Raw genomic sequence first — 18,898 nt, 5'->3', positions numbered from 1 at the left:
GAGAACATGCAAACTCCACACAGAAAGATCCCCGAGGACTGAACCCAGTTATCAATCCAGTATAAATATTTTGCATCTACAGCACCCATCAAAGTATTTACTTTCATAGCAACCTCATCCACGCACACATTGTACATGCACACTAAATGGGATTTTTTTTCATGAATATTTCAACTAAATGGCCCAGCATAGAATAGTTTAAGAAACTGGATTTATTGATAGGTTGAAGCTTGTTTTACTGATTTTTTTTTTCAGCATCACCTGCAATACAAAATGTGTGCAGGTTCCTGCAGGGAGTCAGAAAACAGATGTGCATGCCTAGAAGCATGCACTAATATTACATTATGTGTATGTGTGTGTGTGTGTGTGTGTGTGTGTGTGTGTGTGTGTGTGTGTGTGTGTGTGTGCGCGCGAGTGAGTATGCATGAGACAATGAGGGCTGACTTTCATTGTGGGACCACTTTTCTATAAAGTCATAATTATATGTCAGCGCACACAAAAACATATTAAAAGGCATATGGTATGAAGGAGTGTACATGAGTGTGTTTATTTTAAAAGAACAGATATAGCTTTGGGGAAAATCAGTTCAAATTGGCGGGTTCAACAGATCCTGACTACTACTGTACTTGATGACCTGGTTCTACTGACACTTGGAAGTCTAGGATTAGTCAGTCCCTCCAGGATTTTTTCACCTTTTTTTTAATGGTTGCCTAAATTTGTGGCAGCTATTTCTGAATGTTGCAATGTTTTCACCCTTTTTTTAAGGACATTGAATCAACTTTGACTTAACTCAATTTGATATCGATGCTTTAAATGTTTCCTGTAACCTTAACCTCAAAAAGCACAGGATATCAACAAAAAAATGAAAAACTTACTGAATTAATGTTTTACTCATTTTATACCACACAGATTTAAAAGTATAGACTGGATGGCAGTAAAAGCACATACTCACAGCCCATTGTCAAATTATTGTACTGTTTTTATTCATCCATCCATTTTCTACCGTTTATTACCTTTGGGGTCCCGGGGGGCGCTGGTGCCTATCTCAGCTACAATCGGGCGGAAGGCGGGGTACACCCTGGACAAGTCGCCACCTCATCGCAGGGCCAACACAGATAGACAACATTCACACTCACATTCACACACTAGGGCCAATTTATTATAACTAATAATGGTACTAGTGATCATAATTACAGAACAAAACACCCCCGACGGCCTCCTTATTGTCCGCTGTCTGCTCTGTTATCCACACGTTGTAGTCACTTTTATATAGTGAAGGAGAAGGCACTACCGGGACACAAGCCGATAAAGGATCGCCTCACACTGCTAATTTGTGCTAATGCTAGCAGCTGACAACATAAAGCCACTGCTTGTTTATCACTACACACCTCCCAGAGTGTCAAACAATGCCACTAATACTCACAGAAACAAGGTAAAATAATGTAAGTTTTTATCGTAGCAACATGGTAGTTAATGTTTTGGAGCATGGGACTTTAGTGTATGTGTGTGCGTGCTGACATTTAGGCTTTCTCTACTGTTGTTTGGATGATAAGAGATTATATATATATTATATATATATATATATATATATATATATATATATATATATATATATATATATATATATTATATATATATATATAGATTATATATATATATATATATATAGATTATATATATATATATATATATATATGTATATATAAAACGACCCCCCCACCTTGACAGTATATATATATATATATATATACATATATATGTATATATATATATATATATATATATATATATATATATATATATATATATATATATATATATATATATATATATACTGTCAAGGTGGGGGGGTCGTTCTATATATACAGACTTTTCCGGACACCGGTAGAAGGTAGGAACATGTTTAATTACCAACACACAAAAGGGTACAAAAAACAGAAAACAACCCGAAAACAAACGTGCCGAAGGCAAGCGTACCTAACGCACGCGAAAGCTAAGGCAAAAAACTTAGGGCATGAAACGCGAAACTAAAAAACAATAAACAAAAACTCGCTAACTGTAGCATGAATAAACAAAAACTTACTTGGCATGGCATGAAGCATGTAAAGGACAGAGGCATTGCATGAAACAATGACGCCAGGCCGACTGACCGGCAATGGCAGGCTCAAATAATGCTCTGATTAGTGCTGTGGTAGCAGGTGAGCGGCCGAACACTAATCAGAGACAGGTGAACATAATTTGCAACCATGGCAACCAAAACAAACTCAGGTAGGTGCACAAACAGGGACTAAAGGAGTCCAAAACTAACAGAAAATACAAAAACATGATCCGGACCACGGATCATGACATATACAGTATATATACATTATAGTATCTTTAAATTGTGCAATTTTTTTTTACCAAACTAGAGACTTTTGTTGAGGCTACAACCAATTATTCATGTTTACATTGATTCTAATTAGAAATTCTACCTCACTTTACAATGTTTTTGGTTTGCCAACCATGTTTCAGAACCAATTAGGTTCGTACATCTTGGTTCCAGTGTATCCTTTAGCAAGAGACTGAAACCCCCATTGCTCCTAATGTTGCTTCATCAGTAAGTGAATGTGGTCGTAGAGTCAAAGCGCTTTGAGTACCTTGAAGGTATACTAGTAAGATCTATTAATCATCAATTTACATTGATTTTCTACACAAGAATCAAACATATGTTTTAAAGAACAGTTTAGAGTGCAGAATTGCAGCATGAAGAGGTTTGCGTATGCCTTCTTCTTTGCCTTGTAATGTACCTGCGTCATTCTCTTCCATCTCACTCGTATTTGTTCTGGAGTCCGTATGAATCCTTTAAGTACAAATGATCTGTGTGAATGCAGGCAAACAAGGGATGAGAGAGAAAAATCTAGCAAGATACGAATGGTCTGGTGTGAGTCGGTCCCCACTTTCCTTTAAGTAAACCAGTGGTAGAAACTAAGGCTGTGTGATGAGCCACACTCAGGGCTCCTATTTCTTGCAGTGAGTCTGTTGACTAAGACTTTGCACACAGACTTCTGCAATGGTTTGATCTGTTCTGCCATCCAAAGCAAACACCAAGACATGAAACACATGTTTACCACCTCGGTCACTACGCATCTTCTCTTACCCCGACATTAATGAGGTGGTTGATTGGCCGCCTGGGTCAATGTGGTCTATGTCACCTCAAGGTTGCAAAGCAATGCAGGCAGCGTGCCAAACCAAGATAGTGATGGAACACCAAAAAAGTCAGTGGGATGGTGGCAGTCAGTGTGGTATTAGGCAGCATAACAAGCATGGTTTGGTGTCTCTGGGGTTGTTGGAGGAGGGTATTTGGTTGTGTAATGATAGCATAGCTACACATTGGCATAAATCCCGCAGTGATTTCAGATTCGAATCACTGCTGAGTTGTTTCGTCTTGGTGGTCGGACAAGAAGGATAGAGTAAAGCTGCACTTATGGCCAAGCAGGGTATTTGAATACTCTGCATTGGAAAGCACTGGATTCCACAATGTGTGCTTTCTATTTCACATTCATGAAGGGGGAAGATTTCTTGAATGCTTTGCTGAAGTCAGCAAAAAAATGTGTTCTGGTGTTGAAGCCTTTCAGTGCAAAAGTCATTAATAACAGGATTTAGCGATGCCACGATAGCGCCAACTTACACAAATTTAAAACGCAAATCTAATTTAAACCCTTGTTGAATTTCACGCAGCCTCACAACTTTGTCCAATGCCTGCAACATCCCTGCAAATTTGGGTTAATCTGTGTAATTTACGCCAATGTAGTTTGTCTCTGAGCAGCACTCAAGCATGCATGTCAAGGGTCTAATCAAAACTTGCTTGTTTCTAGTGTAGAAGAAGCAAGAACAACAACATGTAAAAAACTATTAACTCTTTATTGCTCAAACAACACAAATGCCGTCTTCTCGAGTAGCTCAGACCTACATTCTGTTCCTGTCTACAGCACGAAGCCTTCTAGGTAATGTAATATAGAAATATTTACTTCCTAATTTACATATTAGTATATATTTATTCAACATTTATTTATCCAGAGTACAACAATTAAGAGCAGAACATTTATATGTCAGATATGTTGAATTATGATGATAAAATCGCATTGTCTCTCATTTACCAACACAAATTAACTAAGATGGTGTCTCCTCAGGGGCACAAGGGGCGTCGCCCAGGACAGGCGGACGGATGGGGAAGGAGCTGGGTGGCGATAATATACAATATACAATATATATATATAGATATTTTTTATGTAAAGTAAAAACAAAGCACACAACAGTCCTAGTTACCTGAGATACTAATTATGTCATTATTTTGACTCAGTAAATATTGAATTACTAAGACAAAATAATGACTGAGTCAAATTAATGATTTACCGTAAATAAGCGTTTGAAAAAAAGAGTTAAAAGTGGCGCCACATGCTGACATATACTCAACTGTTCATTCTTAATTTATTACAGCATTTGGGAAGCCTGTAGTTGATATTTATTATGTAAATGTTATATTTTTTATCAACATGTGATAGCAGGTAAACTAGGCTGCTACATTACCAATGATTAATGTAACTATAGCTGAAAAATTTTACAATAGTAATAGGAGAGACTACATGGAGTTCATGTAGGCTTTATGGTGCACTGACATTCTTATATCAACTATCAGAGACAGAAACTCTTCATTTAACATTGTCAACGGGCTTATAGGGATGTTACTAGTAATTGACTGGGAGGTGTTTATTATAATTTGGGGAGAGTCCGCTGCATTAGGCTCACCTGCTAAACTACCTTTCTGCTAACCCACACCGTCTCTCCTCTCTGCCTGCCTCTGCAGTGAGCACTGACTCCATGTGCTCTGAATACTCACTGCTGATTGGCTGTTACCGCTCTGAATACACGCTGCTGATTAGCTGTTACATGCGCTCTGAATACGCACTGCTCATTGGCTGTTACCGCTCTATGTGCAACCAATCAGATGGTTGTGTGGGCGGGACAATGCTGGGTGATGCAGAGAAGCACTGACAGAGGCAGTACGAAGCGTAGCAGCTTGTTAAGACTTCAGTTTAGCACCAAATGATAATATAAATGCATATAATAAAGTAAAATACAAATAAGACTTTAGTTTAGGCGGTGACTCTTTGTTGTTAAGGCGGCCACCTTAACAACAAAGCGCTGCGGGAAACCCTATATATATATATATATATATATATATTTATATATAAATATATATATATATATATATTTTTTTTTTATATATAAATATATATATATACAGTATATAATGTCTGTAATTAATAATATAATAATGTATTAGTTCTAATTTATCTAATCTATTTAATAAATTTTTTTTCCTTAGGCCTTTAGTTTAGGCGCTGGCTCTTTGTTGTTACGGTGGCCGCCTTAACAACAAAATTCTAATCAATCTAATCCATCTAATAAGTATTCTTATTTGACTATTATTATGTATTATGTTCAATAAGTACATGTAGTATATATAATTCATGTTTTTTGTATGTATGTATATATAATTTGTATGTTTCCGTAATATCTTAGTTCTGTGTTCCATTTGTACATTTGCCAGGGCGTTATGTAATTGTTGCTATTGGTATTCCTTAATTAGTTAGTTAGTTAGTAAAATAGAACTAGGCGTATTTTCATAAAACGTTCAGGAAATTTACAAAATGGGATAAAAAACATACTGTTTAGATTTAGGAGCTGACCTGTACCATTCCTACTACCTCACGTTTAAACTTTTGTGTATGCTTGTGTGTGTGTGTGTGTGTCTGTGTATGCTAGAGGCCCTGCAGAGACAAAGAGCGGGTTCACTCCATTTCTCCCATCCCACTATAAATAAATCAAAAAGTTTCGGGTGGATTTTTTTCTAACATTTTGAGGTAATGTCTGAAATGGGATAAAGAATAGCCGATTGAATTTTGGGTCTGATGCGAATATTTTTACTACGTTACTCTTAGGGCAGGGTATTGAGAAGGACTTCACGAAGCGACAGGTATCACCATACTTGAGTCACAATACGGTACAGTATTGTGATGTGTTGCGTTACACTGAGATATTCCATTTAGTTCACTGATAAATTTAAAATATAGCTTTTTTATTACAAGTTGTGTATATGTACACTTGATGATTAAAATAATTGTTAGTTGCAGCACTACTAACAAACAAACTAACTAAAGACCAAACTAACCAATTAACATCAATACTTACTTACCTCCTGATGAAAACACATAGTACCATTAAAGAAAGAGCAAGCGCAGTGCCCTCACCTGGTTGTTGAGATGCAAGCAAAACAATGCATAAAATCGGTCAAGGCGCAGGAAGTATCCTGTTTTTGTTTGCTATTATTCATGTATTGAAGGATCAAATTATCTGAAATGATGGCCCTTTTTAAATCATAACTGTTCACAGGGTGAAAATATCGAACAAAAACGATGTTTATCGTACAAAATTATTTTCCTGGCAACGCTGGTACCGATTCAAATACTATATTTGGTAGGTCTTATTCTCACCATCCACGGGACTGATGTAATCTGGTAGGTGAGCAGCCGCCGCCGCCGCCGCACTGCTCTGCATCAAGAGGTCGCCATACGGACTGCGCTGGCTGGCGGTGGCCATCAGATGGTAATACTCTGTAGGGTTAGCCCCTGGTGGCAGTGGAGGGAGACTGAACAGGGATCGATCTTTTAAGTGTTCATGGGTGACTGTTGGAGAAAGGAGAAGAGAAAATTAAAATCCATTGAAAATCTAAATGATCAGAATATACCAGAATCAAGTCGTGGTGAAGTCTGTGGTCAGACTACGAGTAGTGGTACCTCCCTTTTTGAATGCCCCACTTTTCATAAGATTCGGTTTTTGACAATAATGTTCACAAAAATTTGGCCCCTTGTTAAAATAAATGATAAATGGGTTGTACTTGTATAGCGCTTTTCTACCTTCAAGGTGCTCAAAGCGCTTTGACACTACTTCCACATTTACCCATTCACACACACTGATGGCGGGAGTTGCCATGCAAGGCGCTAACAGCACCCATCAGGAGCAAGGGTGAAGTGTCTTGCTCAGGACACAACGGACGTGACGAATTTGGTACTAGGTGGGGATTGAACAACAGTTCTTTTGGGGGACGGCGTGGTGAAGTTGGTAGAGTGGCTGTGCCAGTAATCTGAGGGTTACTGGTTCAATCCCCACCTTCTACCATCCTAGTCACGTCCGTTGTGTCCTTGGGCAAGACACTTCACCCTTGCTCCTGATGGGTCCTGGTGAGCGCCTTGCTTGGCAGCTCCCGCCGTCAGTGTGTGAATGTGTGTGTGAATGGGCGAATGTGGAAATACTGTCAAAGCGCTTTGGGCTCCTTAAAAAGGGGTAGAAAAGCGCTATACAAGTACAACCCATTTACCATTTGAAATCCCAGTTAATATTCGGCGTCGTAGTATGTTGTAGACTCACCTTCGGCCGGGCTCAGTCCTCGTGCTGCAGAGATCATGGAGAGGGTGGGGCTGCTGTGCACGGAGCGCAGGTAGTGCTCCATGTGGGGACTGACATAGGGATGCGGAGGGCTGAACGGTGAATCCCCTGGCCCAGCCGTTGCATGGGGCGATAGACGGATCAGGGAGATGTCTGAGATCACTGGACTTCCTGTAAGTCCTGCAGCTCTGTGGGAGAAAACTATCATTTTAAATCAACTCCTCACAAGGCTGTAGTGTTAAATATAAACGGAGATGAGACATCTTTGATTGAACTACTGGTACATGCTTGCTTTCAGCTTAAGTGTATCATCAATCCAACACTATGTCTAAACTTAACATTCAGTCCATGTTCACAGGAAAAATGCCCACTTTCCCTACTTTCGTGTTACAAAATGTGCACATGAAAACACATTCATCATCTGTCATGTTCCTTTTATCAATCAGAAGCCTTAAAACTAACGACCAAAGTTGCCTTGGTGGTATTAGTTTTCCAAGATGGCGCTGCTGTAGTGGCTGCTGTTGGCTGGAGCTCTGTGCTCTTGTGTCATCCTTTTGTGTTTCCCTCTTGTTTTCATGTGTTATTATATTTTTTTGCCTTTTGGTCCGGGACCCTTTGGGACTGTGTGACAAGGGGTGGCACTTTCGTGACCTCTGTGGTGCTTTTTTTGTGGACTTCTGGATCTGCCTCCCGGGAGCCTTTTGGCCATGGAGACCAGCTGCTGGGTGTCTGCCACACCGGAGTCGGTTTGGAGAGACTGGAGGAGATGCGGATGAGGGGACAGGGCTGCAGAGCTAGCACTGAGCGCTGGGACGGAGAGGCTTCGCGGTGTCTTGGCTGGGTGAGAAGGTGTCGTACACCTCAATCTCCTTGGACGTATCCTCGCTCATCCATGCGGACTGGACACTGGCCGAGAGTGGAGTCGCTTGTCTTGGTTGCTTTGTTGGGTCTGCTCCTGTCTCTGGCCATGCTCCCTCCACCCCAGCAGACGATGGCGTGGAACACCGCAAAGGCCACCACAGTGGATATGTTTCTTTTACTTTTTATTCATAGCTGTATGTAGAAGTGTCTGGTTGTATCTGCTGCTTTAATGTCTTTATTGTCCTCTGTGTTCTTTGATGTTTCCCTCTTACACACATGTAAGAGGGATGTGTTCTATGGCTATGAGTTGTTTTTTTCCCTTGGCCTCAGTCTGCACCCCCTCTCCAGGGCCCAGGCTAAGACCGATTTTTTAATTTTATTTTAATCTTCTATTTTTTCTCCCATCCCCCCCCCCTTGTTTACCTGTATCTCATCTTTTTTGTAAGGGGCGCTGGAAGCCGGCAGACCCGTCAGCGATCCTGTTCTGTCTCCCTGTAATGTTTGTTTGATCCTGAATGGGATTGTTCTGAAAATTGTAATTTTCCTGAAGGAACTCTCCTGATGGAATAAATAAAGTACTATGTAATCTAATCTATCCATCTAATCTAATCTAATTAAATCATCTTTGTTTATCAATACAGTAATTCAGAAGTATATCATACTATTAGTATACAATGATGTGTACATCAATTTTAAACTCACTTTATGTACACAGAGCTCAGGAAACATTGAACAAATTGGTACCATTTGTGTCCCCAGGAAATAAAATGTATAAATGCAATAACTTGCAACAACATTTTGTGTAAAATATTGTAAAGTGTCCTATACAATACACATTGGTGTTATTGCATCAATGTCACCACTTCCTAAAATTTGACTTTACCATGAAATATAATCATTTAAATTCTTCACAAATATTTTGGTATTTTTCTACATATTTTATGTTTTTCTTATTCCAAAAATATTTATGTAAAAAGAAAAAAAACAACCTGAAAACCTTAACGTACTGTTATAATGGAAAGAATAAGTTGACATTATATTTAAAGCAATTATCATATATTTCTGTACTGTACTACAAAAAAACTTACAAAGTTTGTGAATAAAAGGATATTTTCAAAATAATATAAATCTCACAGGGATTCCCGTGCCATTATGTGAGATAATATATATTAATAGTCAACGTAATTCGTGACGTGCATGTGGGAACCAAAGTTCCCTTCAACAACAACAACAACAACAACACCACTATTACTTTGTAAAAGACAACAGAGACTATTTTGGGACAAATGATGATCCAGAACCGTATTTTTTTTTGCCTGATTATAAGGAGGATAAGCAACAAGTATTTGAAGCTGTGCGCTTAACAGATCCAGCTTAAGTGAAACACTATAGCATCATGTAGTAGTATTGCTGATTGCTGAACAAGAGCATAACAACACAGTCACTTACTGTACAATGTCTGCTGTCACTCGGATGCCGACTGATGGAATGTTCTTATCTTCCCGTGAATTAATCGTGTCTTTCTCGCCATTTCCAGGTATAAGTTGGATGTCAAAGTTCACCAACGTCTCGGTTTACTGCTACAACCTTTTACTACCAAAGTGAGAGCCATGACTTATAATCTAGAAATTAAGTTTCACCTGCTCAAGAGGCGATTGAGCAGCAGCAGGAGGTCTCGAAATGTCAAGACAGCCGCACAAGTTAGTTACCCCTGTGATCAATGCGCAACTAAAAACTAGTTTGTCAGCAATAGCCATTATAACAACAATATAGTTAATGCTTGGTTAATATTCAGGTCACGGGGATGTGTATGGAGTTTTGTTGGCGGTTTTTGGATAGTTATTTAGAGGGCTTTGTGGGCGAAATAGAGCAGCTGACTTTTGCTAGTGTTTATTTTTTATTCAGAAGGCATAAAAAAGAAAAAAACTTGTTTTTGTCATACATAGGGATTGTGAATGATAAACAGCACTTCTCATTTAAATTTTTGCATATTTCCATTATCACTGTTCTGCTGACTATGGTCAGAGTGCAGATCACTTCCTATAGTGACATCATCAAATCGCGGAAATAGCTAAAGGCATTTGGAGCAAAATATTCAAACTGGTCGTCTGACATTTTGGAATTTGGTGGCTGTTTAGACGATATTTCGCGGATTGGAAATATACTTGAATATTGCGGTTAAATGAAACACAATTTGGCATTTAAAGAGCAATTATTTTTTCTTTAAACTGGTACTTTAGTGCAGTGGTTCTCAAATGGGGGTACACATACCCCTGGGGGTACTTGAAGGTATGCCAAGGGGTACGTGAGATTTTTAAAAAATATTCTAAAAATAGCAACTATTCAAAAATCCTTTATAAATATATTTATTGAATAATACTTCAACAAAATATGAATGTAAGTTCATAAACTGTGAAAATAAATGGAACAATGCAATATTCAGTGTTGACAGCTAGATTTTTTGTGGACATGTTCCATAAATATTGATGTTAAAGATTTCTTTTTTTGTGAAGAAATGTTTAGAATGAAGTTCATGAATCCAGATGGAGCTCTATTACAATTCTTAAAGAGTGAATTTTAAGTTGATGATTACTTCTATGTGTAGAAATCTTTATTTATAATTGAATCACTTGTTTATTTTTCAACAAGTTTTTTAGTTATTTTCATATCTTTATTTCCAAATAGTTCAAGAAAGACCACTACAAATGAGCAATATTTTTGCACTGTTATACAATTTAATAAATCAGAAACTGATGACATAGTGCTGTATTTTACTTCTTTATCTCTTTTTTTCAACCAGAAATGCTTTGCTCTGTTTAGGGGGTACTTGAATTACAAAAATGTTCACAGGGGGTACGTCACTGAAAAAAGGTTGAGAACCACTGCTTCAGTGCACTTGAGTGGTGTTATTGGGTTTGTACTCAGTCCTGTTACCTAATTTTTTTTTATTTGTTTATTTTTAAATGACATTTTAATGTTGAATCATAAAGTATTTCTTGTCAACATGCTACTAGCATAAAGACCTTATTTCATTAATTTGTTAATTTTATGATAATTAAAAACTAAAAACTCCTGCTACTCAGATGTTTAAAAAGTTACCTGTGATGGGTCAACATCTCTTAACTACTTCTTACCTTCCCTTACCTTCTATCACCTACCTCTTACCTTCTGTTACCTTGTGTCAACAGTTTCTTACCCACCGTTGCCTACTTTTCACCTAAGGTTACTTACTTCTTACCTTTTAATATCTACTTACTACCTTCTGTTACTTACATTTCGTTTTCTGTTACCTTCTCTTACCCACTTCTTCAAATACACATTTTTTGAGTAGGTTAATGGGTGTATTTTCAGATTTAGAATTGAAAAAAAAAAAGACAGAAAGTACGTTTATTTGAGAGTTACAGCAAGCAAATATTCAGTGGAATGACTTCATCAATGTTATGAGTCGAACTTGCGTGATATCAAACCATCACTCATGAATCAAACAGTTTTTAAAAGTTTGGATTTTTGACATTTTTAAGTGTAAATACCTATGTTAACGGGTGCATCGAAAAATTATCTAATAGGTTCCATCTGCTAACATGCTTTCCCTTCTTCACTTCCTCAGCTAATACAAAATAATCTCTTTTGTTCACCTTCTCCTACGAAGCCCTCGAGGGGCAGACAAGTCAGGGCGAAAGCCTTTCATCTGTGTGGCAACAAGTTATGTTTGGGTTGAAAGAACGACAGGCTCTTACAATGTCAACGCTGTAATCCTTCTGAAGTTGCCTACAGCCGCCTTCTCATCTGGAGTTATCAGACAGCCCGCCAGTCACACAGGATACGCATTCAACATGTCATGTCTGGCAGGGGATCGGAAGCTCTGTTTGCTAAAAAGACATTGAAGTGGTGTGACGCTTAAATCGCTGGTATCCAAGGTGTGGCTTGGGGCACATCTGTGGCCTGCAGCTTATTTTTCACCGACCCACGGCATGTTGTTAATATATAATTTAACAAAAAAACAAAAAAAAAAACAATAACTCAGTTTAAAAAGTTCAAGGCATGTGCCCAGGCATTGCACACTTCCCTTCTTTAATTTGACTGGCCCGACACTAATCCATGCACACACCCGCATGCACATGCGCAATGTATCCGAGTCACAGCATGAGTGTACAGGGAGTCTTTGTGTAACCACCTTTCACTGTTGTTTACACACTCCAAAAAATCACCAATACTGTAAGATAAAGAGAGCTAGAATGTGTGAAATTGAAATGGGATATTTGTATACCTGACACACGAAACGTGACGAATTGTGGGGGCTGATGCCAGACGGGGCTAAGTGTTGAATGTCTTAAACATTTTTTGTGGCAACTCCTACTTTGAGCACCGCGTCAGTTGCTATGTAAAGTAGCACTTTCCATAATTTTCAGTAGACTGCATTGCAAAATGATTAGGGCTGGGCAGTATACCGGTATTACAGTTAATACCGGTATATTTTAGAAAGAAGTATACATTTGAGACAATACCGCCATAGTGGTATCTTTGGATGCGCCTTTGTTATGGCCGTTTGCAGCCGGAGCCGCCGCCTGCCGCCGGGTGGCCTGTCAGGCACCGTAGCTGAGGAAGAGTCAGGCGTGCGTCCGGAAATGCTACTGTGCATTGCCGACATCGTCACCTTGCCACATATGCCACGTGCCCGCTTCATTGGCTGGCAAGCAGTGGCTCCTCTTTATTAACCAGAGGTAATACAAACCAGTAAGGGTGTAATGGTACACAAAAATGTCGGTTCGGTACATACCTCGGTTTAGAGATCACGGTCCGGTTCATTTTCGGTACAGTAAGAAAACAACAAAATGTACATGTTTTGGTTATTTACCAAATTTGTAAACAATGGCATAACATACATATACACACAGGGTCCATTGCCAGGGTTAATGTGGTCAGCATATATAATATATATATAAACTAAATAAGATAAGGCTGTTCTTAACAAAACCTTTCCACATATAAAGTGCTTTTTTTTGATTGATTGATTGAGACTTTTATTAGTAGATTGCACAGTACAGTACATATTTCCATACAATTGACCACTAAATGGTAACACCCCAATAGTTTTTCAACTTGTTTAGGTCGGGGTCCACGTTAATCAACATTAAACTGCCTCCAGTTGTTGCTCAGAAGAAAAAAATGACAAAACTTTTCTTCTACATATAAAAAGTGCAACATTAAAGAGTTTCAAGTCCAGCCTGGCTAACTTGGTAGTAAGAAGATATATGGGCTCATTGTTCTTCCACCATAGAAGTGGGTCAAAATCTAGTTTTAATGCAATACAGCAACCCCCTGTGACCCCGAACGGGACTAGGGGTAGAAAATGGATGGATATATGGTCTTAAATGTGCTGCTATAAAAACATTTGTTATTGCTTTAGCCCTGCCTGGCTGGCCGAGGAGAGGCTGCTTGAATGCAGTGGTTGCATCACGCTCCTATTTCTCTTCCTTAAAGCGAGCTTGACTTGGGGGTGGTGCTGCTTCAAAGGGGTTAGCATGTTTGACTTGTTGGCAGAAGCATACCCTACTGCTGCTCAACAATGTCGGCAAACCTTCTTCCTCCATTGTTGTATCGCACCGCGAAGCCGAAGTGTTCCCAAAGGGGAGATGTAAACGAGGCCGGAGGGTCTTCCAGCTCTGGCTTTTGCATGTTGTCCTAGCCCGGTCGCTGCTAGCATGCCGTGTGTTGTGCCTAGCTCTGCATTGTTTACACAACGTGCGGTGTGCTACCTAATATGTCCGTGTGGAAAGTTGTTTGGTACACCTCCGAACCGAACCGAAACCCCCGTACCGAAACGATTCAATACAAATACACGTACCGATACACCCCTACAAACCAGTGAAAAGATTCTACAGAACAGCCGACAAACTTCCGCTGCTAACTGCTAAAGCTAACAATACAACCCTAGCTCACATCACATGTCGCTTGGCAATAGACACAGCCTTTTAAAAGCACACACACACACACACACACACACGCACACACACACACACACACACACACACACACACACACACACACACACACACACACACACACACACACACACACACACACATACCTTGCTGTCATATAAAACATCTCAATTTTATTTTTTTGTATCACATTAATTACTTTACTTAGTAATTAATTACATTTATTAAAAAGTAATTCCCTTGGTAATTAAATAACTTTTTTGGTTGAGTTACGAGTGAGTAAAGTGAATTTCAGAACACCACAGCTGAGATCGGCTCCAGCGATCCCCCACGACCCCAAAAGGGACAAGCGGTAGAAATGGATGGATGGATGGTAATAAAAGTATTGTTGTGTTGAGTTTAAACTAAACACTGTGCTTGTTTTGTTTAAAAATACCGATACATATCTTTTATCGTGATTCGGCCTAAAACTACCAAGATATCTGTTGTGGTCTAAATTGCCCAGCCCGACTACTCACCTTCCTCTCACACGAGATCCACCTAGGAATGGGGCCATATAAATCCCTTCCCTACTGTATGTGAAAGAAAACTGTAGCTCAGGATAAGTACACATTTCTGTCCTTTGTAGGTACCGATCAAATTTTGCCTGTACTACCGAGTACTGATTCATGAAATTAAAAATTTAACTGTACCATATTTCAATACCTTTGTTGTGACATAATGTAATGAATTAACATTACCCATGAACACACAAAAAAGAACCAAAATAGAGAAGTGAATGTGACAGATCCAACTTGCACTGCTACAGAAAGAAATCCACTCCAGGCAAAGCTAGCCTCCACACTTCAGGCTGCACCATCCAACCTCTACTTGGTTCATGTTCATTTCCAGTAAGCGTCTGCAGACTGCTGCTCTTGTCCAAGAGCCAACTTTCTGCCATCGGGCCCACTCCCTTACAAACATCCATAAAGGGTCTTCTGTCCCCAACTAGAGAGAGCAGAAGTGAGGAGAAATATTTGCAACATCCACAAAAAACACTTCCTTCAGTCCAATTCAAGGATTCATACGACAAACTACACCCTCACATCTTCTAGAGATCGACCCATTATCGGCGAGGCTAATTATCGGTGCCGATATTTGGTATTTTGACGTATATCAATATCAGCCTTTTTTCAATCGGTATGTGCCATTTTTTTTTTTTTTTACAACTACAACAAAACTACATTGCCAGATACACTTTTGATACCAGCAGGGTTTGACCCCTTAATGTAATTGATTTTGGCGGCCCGCTACGGCAAAATTATAGCCGCCATACTATAAAAATATGGGTTTTTGCGTGAAAACCAACTAAAGTAATAAAATGTATTGTAGCCTCTAAGAAAAATGTCACACAAAAGTCAGATGCTTTTTTTTTTTTTCCCCTCCAATTATATGATAACAAACAGCCCAATTCCAAGCGATTTTACCTCTCGTGCAAACACTTTCATCTCCATGCTTCTCCGGACACACAACAACACATCCTCATTCTCCGCCAATCTGCTTTCAGGCACGGACAGTGTGTTTGTGATCATGGGAAAAATGAACGTCAAATCAAAACCACACGAACATAAAACCTTCTTATCGACAGATCTGGATATTTATACCCCATTATTTGCACACTATTAACTAATGATGCACCAAAAATTTGGCTGCCAAAAAAAGAATTTGACTATCGAAAACAGATGTGATTGTACCCGCAGACAGCGATTTACAAAATGTGCAAATATTAAGAGGACTGTGGCGGCTTTTCAGGAAAGAAAGTCCAACTGGAGCAGCAGCGTGAAGCAAGTGTAATATTATTCTTGCTGCAGGTCGACTTTTTGGTCAAGGACATTGAGGGACAGAAGTAGTCTCTAAACACAAGTGCATTCTATTATAATAACATCAGAAAAAGATGCTAGGTTTGTTGCTAGTTGTTTTTAATGAATAAAAAGCCCCTGACTCTATAGACACATGACAAATTCTCAACAACGCGATTTGTACAATAAGCAGGAACAATTAAAAATATAGCAAAATTATATAATATAACAATATATGTTAATAATAATTAATAGTAACGCAGATTTATTTTTAAATGTATGTATTAGGGCTGGGCGATATATCGATATATACGATATATCGCAGGTTTGTCTCTGTGCGATACAGAAAATGACTATATCGTAATATTCGATTATATGTTCTCACACAGTTGCTTTAAGCTGCGTGCATTACATTACTGGCGTTTCTCACTTCTTCTCGTCTGTCATTCACACAGAGACGTAAAATAAGCCCGCCTTCTTACATACGTCACATACTGTCGCCCATGTAGCGTCATATGCTCTTGCCGAGGGCTAACGTTAGCATGGCTAACGTTAGCTGAGGCCGGTCGAGTTGCATTTAGCTGCGTGCATCACACTACAGGCATTTGTCACTCCTCCTCGTCTCTCATTCTGACAGAGACGTAAAACAAGCCCGCCTTCGTACATACGTCACATACTCGCGCGAGTCTAGCGTCATAGCTCTCGCCGATCAGAGAGGTAGCAGCATGGCTAACGTTAGATGAGCCAGGTCGAGCGAGCGGAGCTTGTGACAATACAAGAAAGATGGTGCGAAACTTATCACAAATGGAGGAAGAACAATAAATGCCCAAAATAAAGCGCAGGGGGTCCATCATCTGGCGGTGGTTTGGCTTCAAGTGGGAAAATATTCAGCAGACAACAGCAATATGCTGTTCAATGTATACAATATGATGATTAACCTGTGTGATGACTGTATTATGCTGATAGTATATATTTGTACCATGAATTGATTAACGTGGACCCCGACTTAAAGAAGTTGAAAAACTTATTGGGGTGTTACCATTTAGTGGTCAATTGTATGGAATATGTAGTGCAATTTACTAATAAAAGTATCAATCAATCAATGCAAAGTATGCAGCTGAAGTGTTACTACAAAAAGGTAGCAACACTATTAATTTGTTCTTTCATTTAAAAAGTCGCCCGTGAGAGAATGAAAAGTATTTAATAAATACAGTTTTGGTCAATTGACTTAGTTGTGATTTCCCTCTCTGCATGAAAGTTTAAAATGAGCATATATTAATGCAGTATGAAGAAGAATGTTTTAATGTAGACACATGGAATCATCATACTGCTGTGATTATATGCATCAAGTGTTCATTCAAGGCCAAGGCAAAATATCGTAATATATATCGTATATCGCAATATGAAATAAAAATATTGCAATATTAATAAAAGCCAATATCGCCCAGCCCTAGTATGTATACATTTGTTTGTTTTTTAACGAAAATCATATCGTCATAGCAAATTATAGGACTATTTAATTGTGACCACGCTAGCATTAACCTCCCCCCCCCCCCCCCCCTTTCACTCCGTGCGTCGGTTGAGGTGGGCGGGGTTGGGGGCGCGGGGGTGTATAATATAGCCTGAAAGAGTCATGGATGCATGGCATTCTGGGTAATTGTTATGTTGCGTTTATAATGTGTTACTGTGAGGATGTTCTCCCGAAATGTGTTTGTCATTCTTGTTTTGTGTGGGTTCACAGTGTGGCGCATAGTAGTAAGAGTGTTGAAGTTGTTTATATCACAACCTTCAGTGTACTCTGTATCACCCAGTATGCCTTGCAATCTCGTACATATGATGAGAGAAGCAGCGAAATGCATGGGTCCGGCCGGGACGCAAATAGCAAGGCGTAAAGGCGGGCGCGATGACATGTTGTAGAGGACGTTAAAAGCAAAGCCATCACAGCACGCCCTCAATATTGTTGTCCGAGTGAAAATCAGAGAATGTTGACCCCGCGTGATCTCCGGAAGAGGCTGCGAGAACCGGAAATCCCCCCATAACAATCGGGCGGGTCGGCGATTGTGCAGCTGAGCCACATCAGATTGGCCAAAGAGCCGCATCAGATTGGCCAAAGATATGCGGCTCCGGAGCCGCGGGTTGCCGACCCCTGTATTAAGGTGAAATGTACAAGTGTTGCCTGACATAATAGCTTTACCTGGAAGGAAGCATCATTTGGGAGCCACCATTTTTTTCTGACAAGACGTTCCTTTAGGTGTGGGTAAACTCAACAGACTTCAGTCCCAAAGGTTGAACCGGAGGCCGTCTGAGCCTTGTGGTAAGCGAAAGTCAATCAGCAGGGATCGTTCATCCAAGCATTCTTGATGCAATCAATGTGGTGCAGCTGAGTCAAATACTTAAATGAATCCAAAGTCATGATTGTACTCTAATGTCAGACAAAATTATCGTCCAGCATCAATGAAAGTTAGAGACATAGTGATTGATGTTGGTGTCGGAATGATCACAGACAGACTTGTTTCATTGTTAGAAGTCTGCAGTAAACACGAGTTATGTAGACAAGGTGCAGCATGTTGGGCGTATAAGTAACGTATGAGTAAGGGTATAGCAGCACACGTGCATGTCAAGGTTGCGCCATCACTTGGACACTTTCAACTGAATAGGCAAATTGTTGGTTCATGTATAAATTGTAGATTGTATTGCTTTGTTACGTAATGGAGGGTTAGGGTTGTCGGGGTGCTGGGGAACTGGACGTCTGGATTTGTGGGTTTAGAAGAT

At 39.5% G+C, this 18,898-nt stretch overlaps 1 protein-coding gene across 1 annotated transcript in view; it reads right to left on the bottom strand.

Annotated features, from left to right (window-relative positions):
- The window catches only part of gli2a (GLI family zinc finger 2a), a 190,980-nt gene that overhangs the window by 32,513 nt on the left and 139,569 nt on the right, over positions 1-18,898 (bottom strand). The window contains exons 4-5 of the mRNA XM_061918623.1: positions 7,468-7,673; positions 6,534-6,725 (exon numbers count right to left, since the gene is read on the bottom strand). Of these exons, the coding sequence (XP_061774607.1) occupies positions 6,534-6,725; positions 7,468-7,673 (398 nt within the window). The remainder of the gene's footprint in view (positions 1-6,533; positions 6,726-7,467; positions 7,674-18,898) is intronic.

This window comes from Nerophis ophidion, linkage group LG13 (genome assembly GCF_033978795.1).
Source record: "Nerophis ophidion isolate RoL-2023_Sa linkage group LG13, RoL_Noph_v1.0, whole genome shotgun sequence".
Classification (NCBI taxonomy): Eukaryota; Metazoa; Chordata; class Actinopteri; order Syngnathiformes; family Syngnathidae; genus Nerophis; species Nerophis ophidion.
The sequence above is the reverse complement of the archived record's forward strand: the minus strand, read 5'-3'. Positions and strand labels throughout refer to the sequence as shown.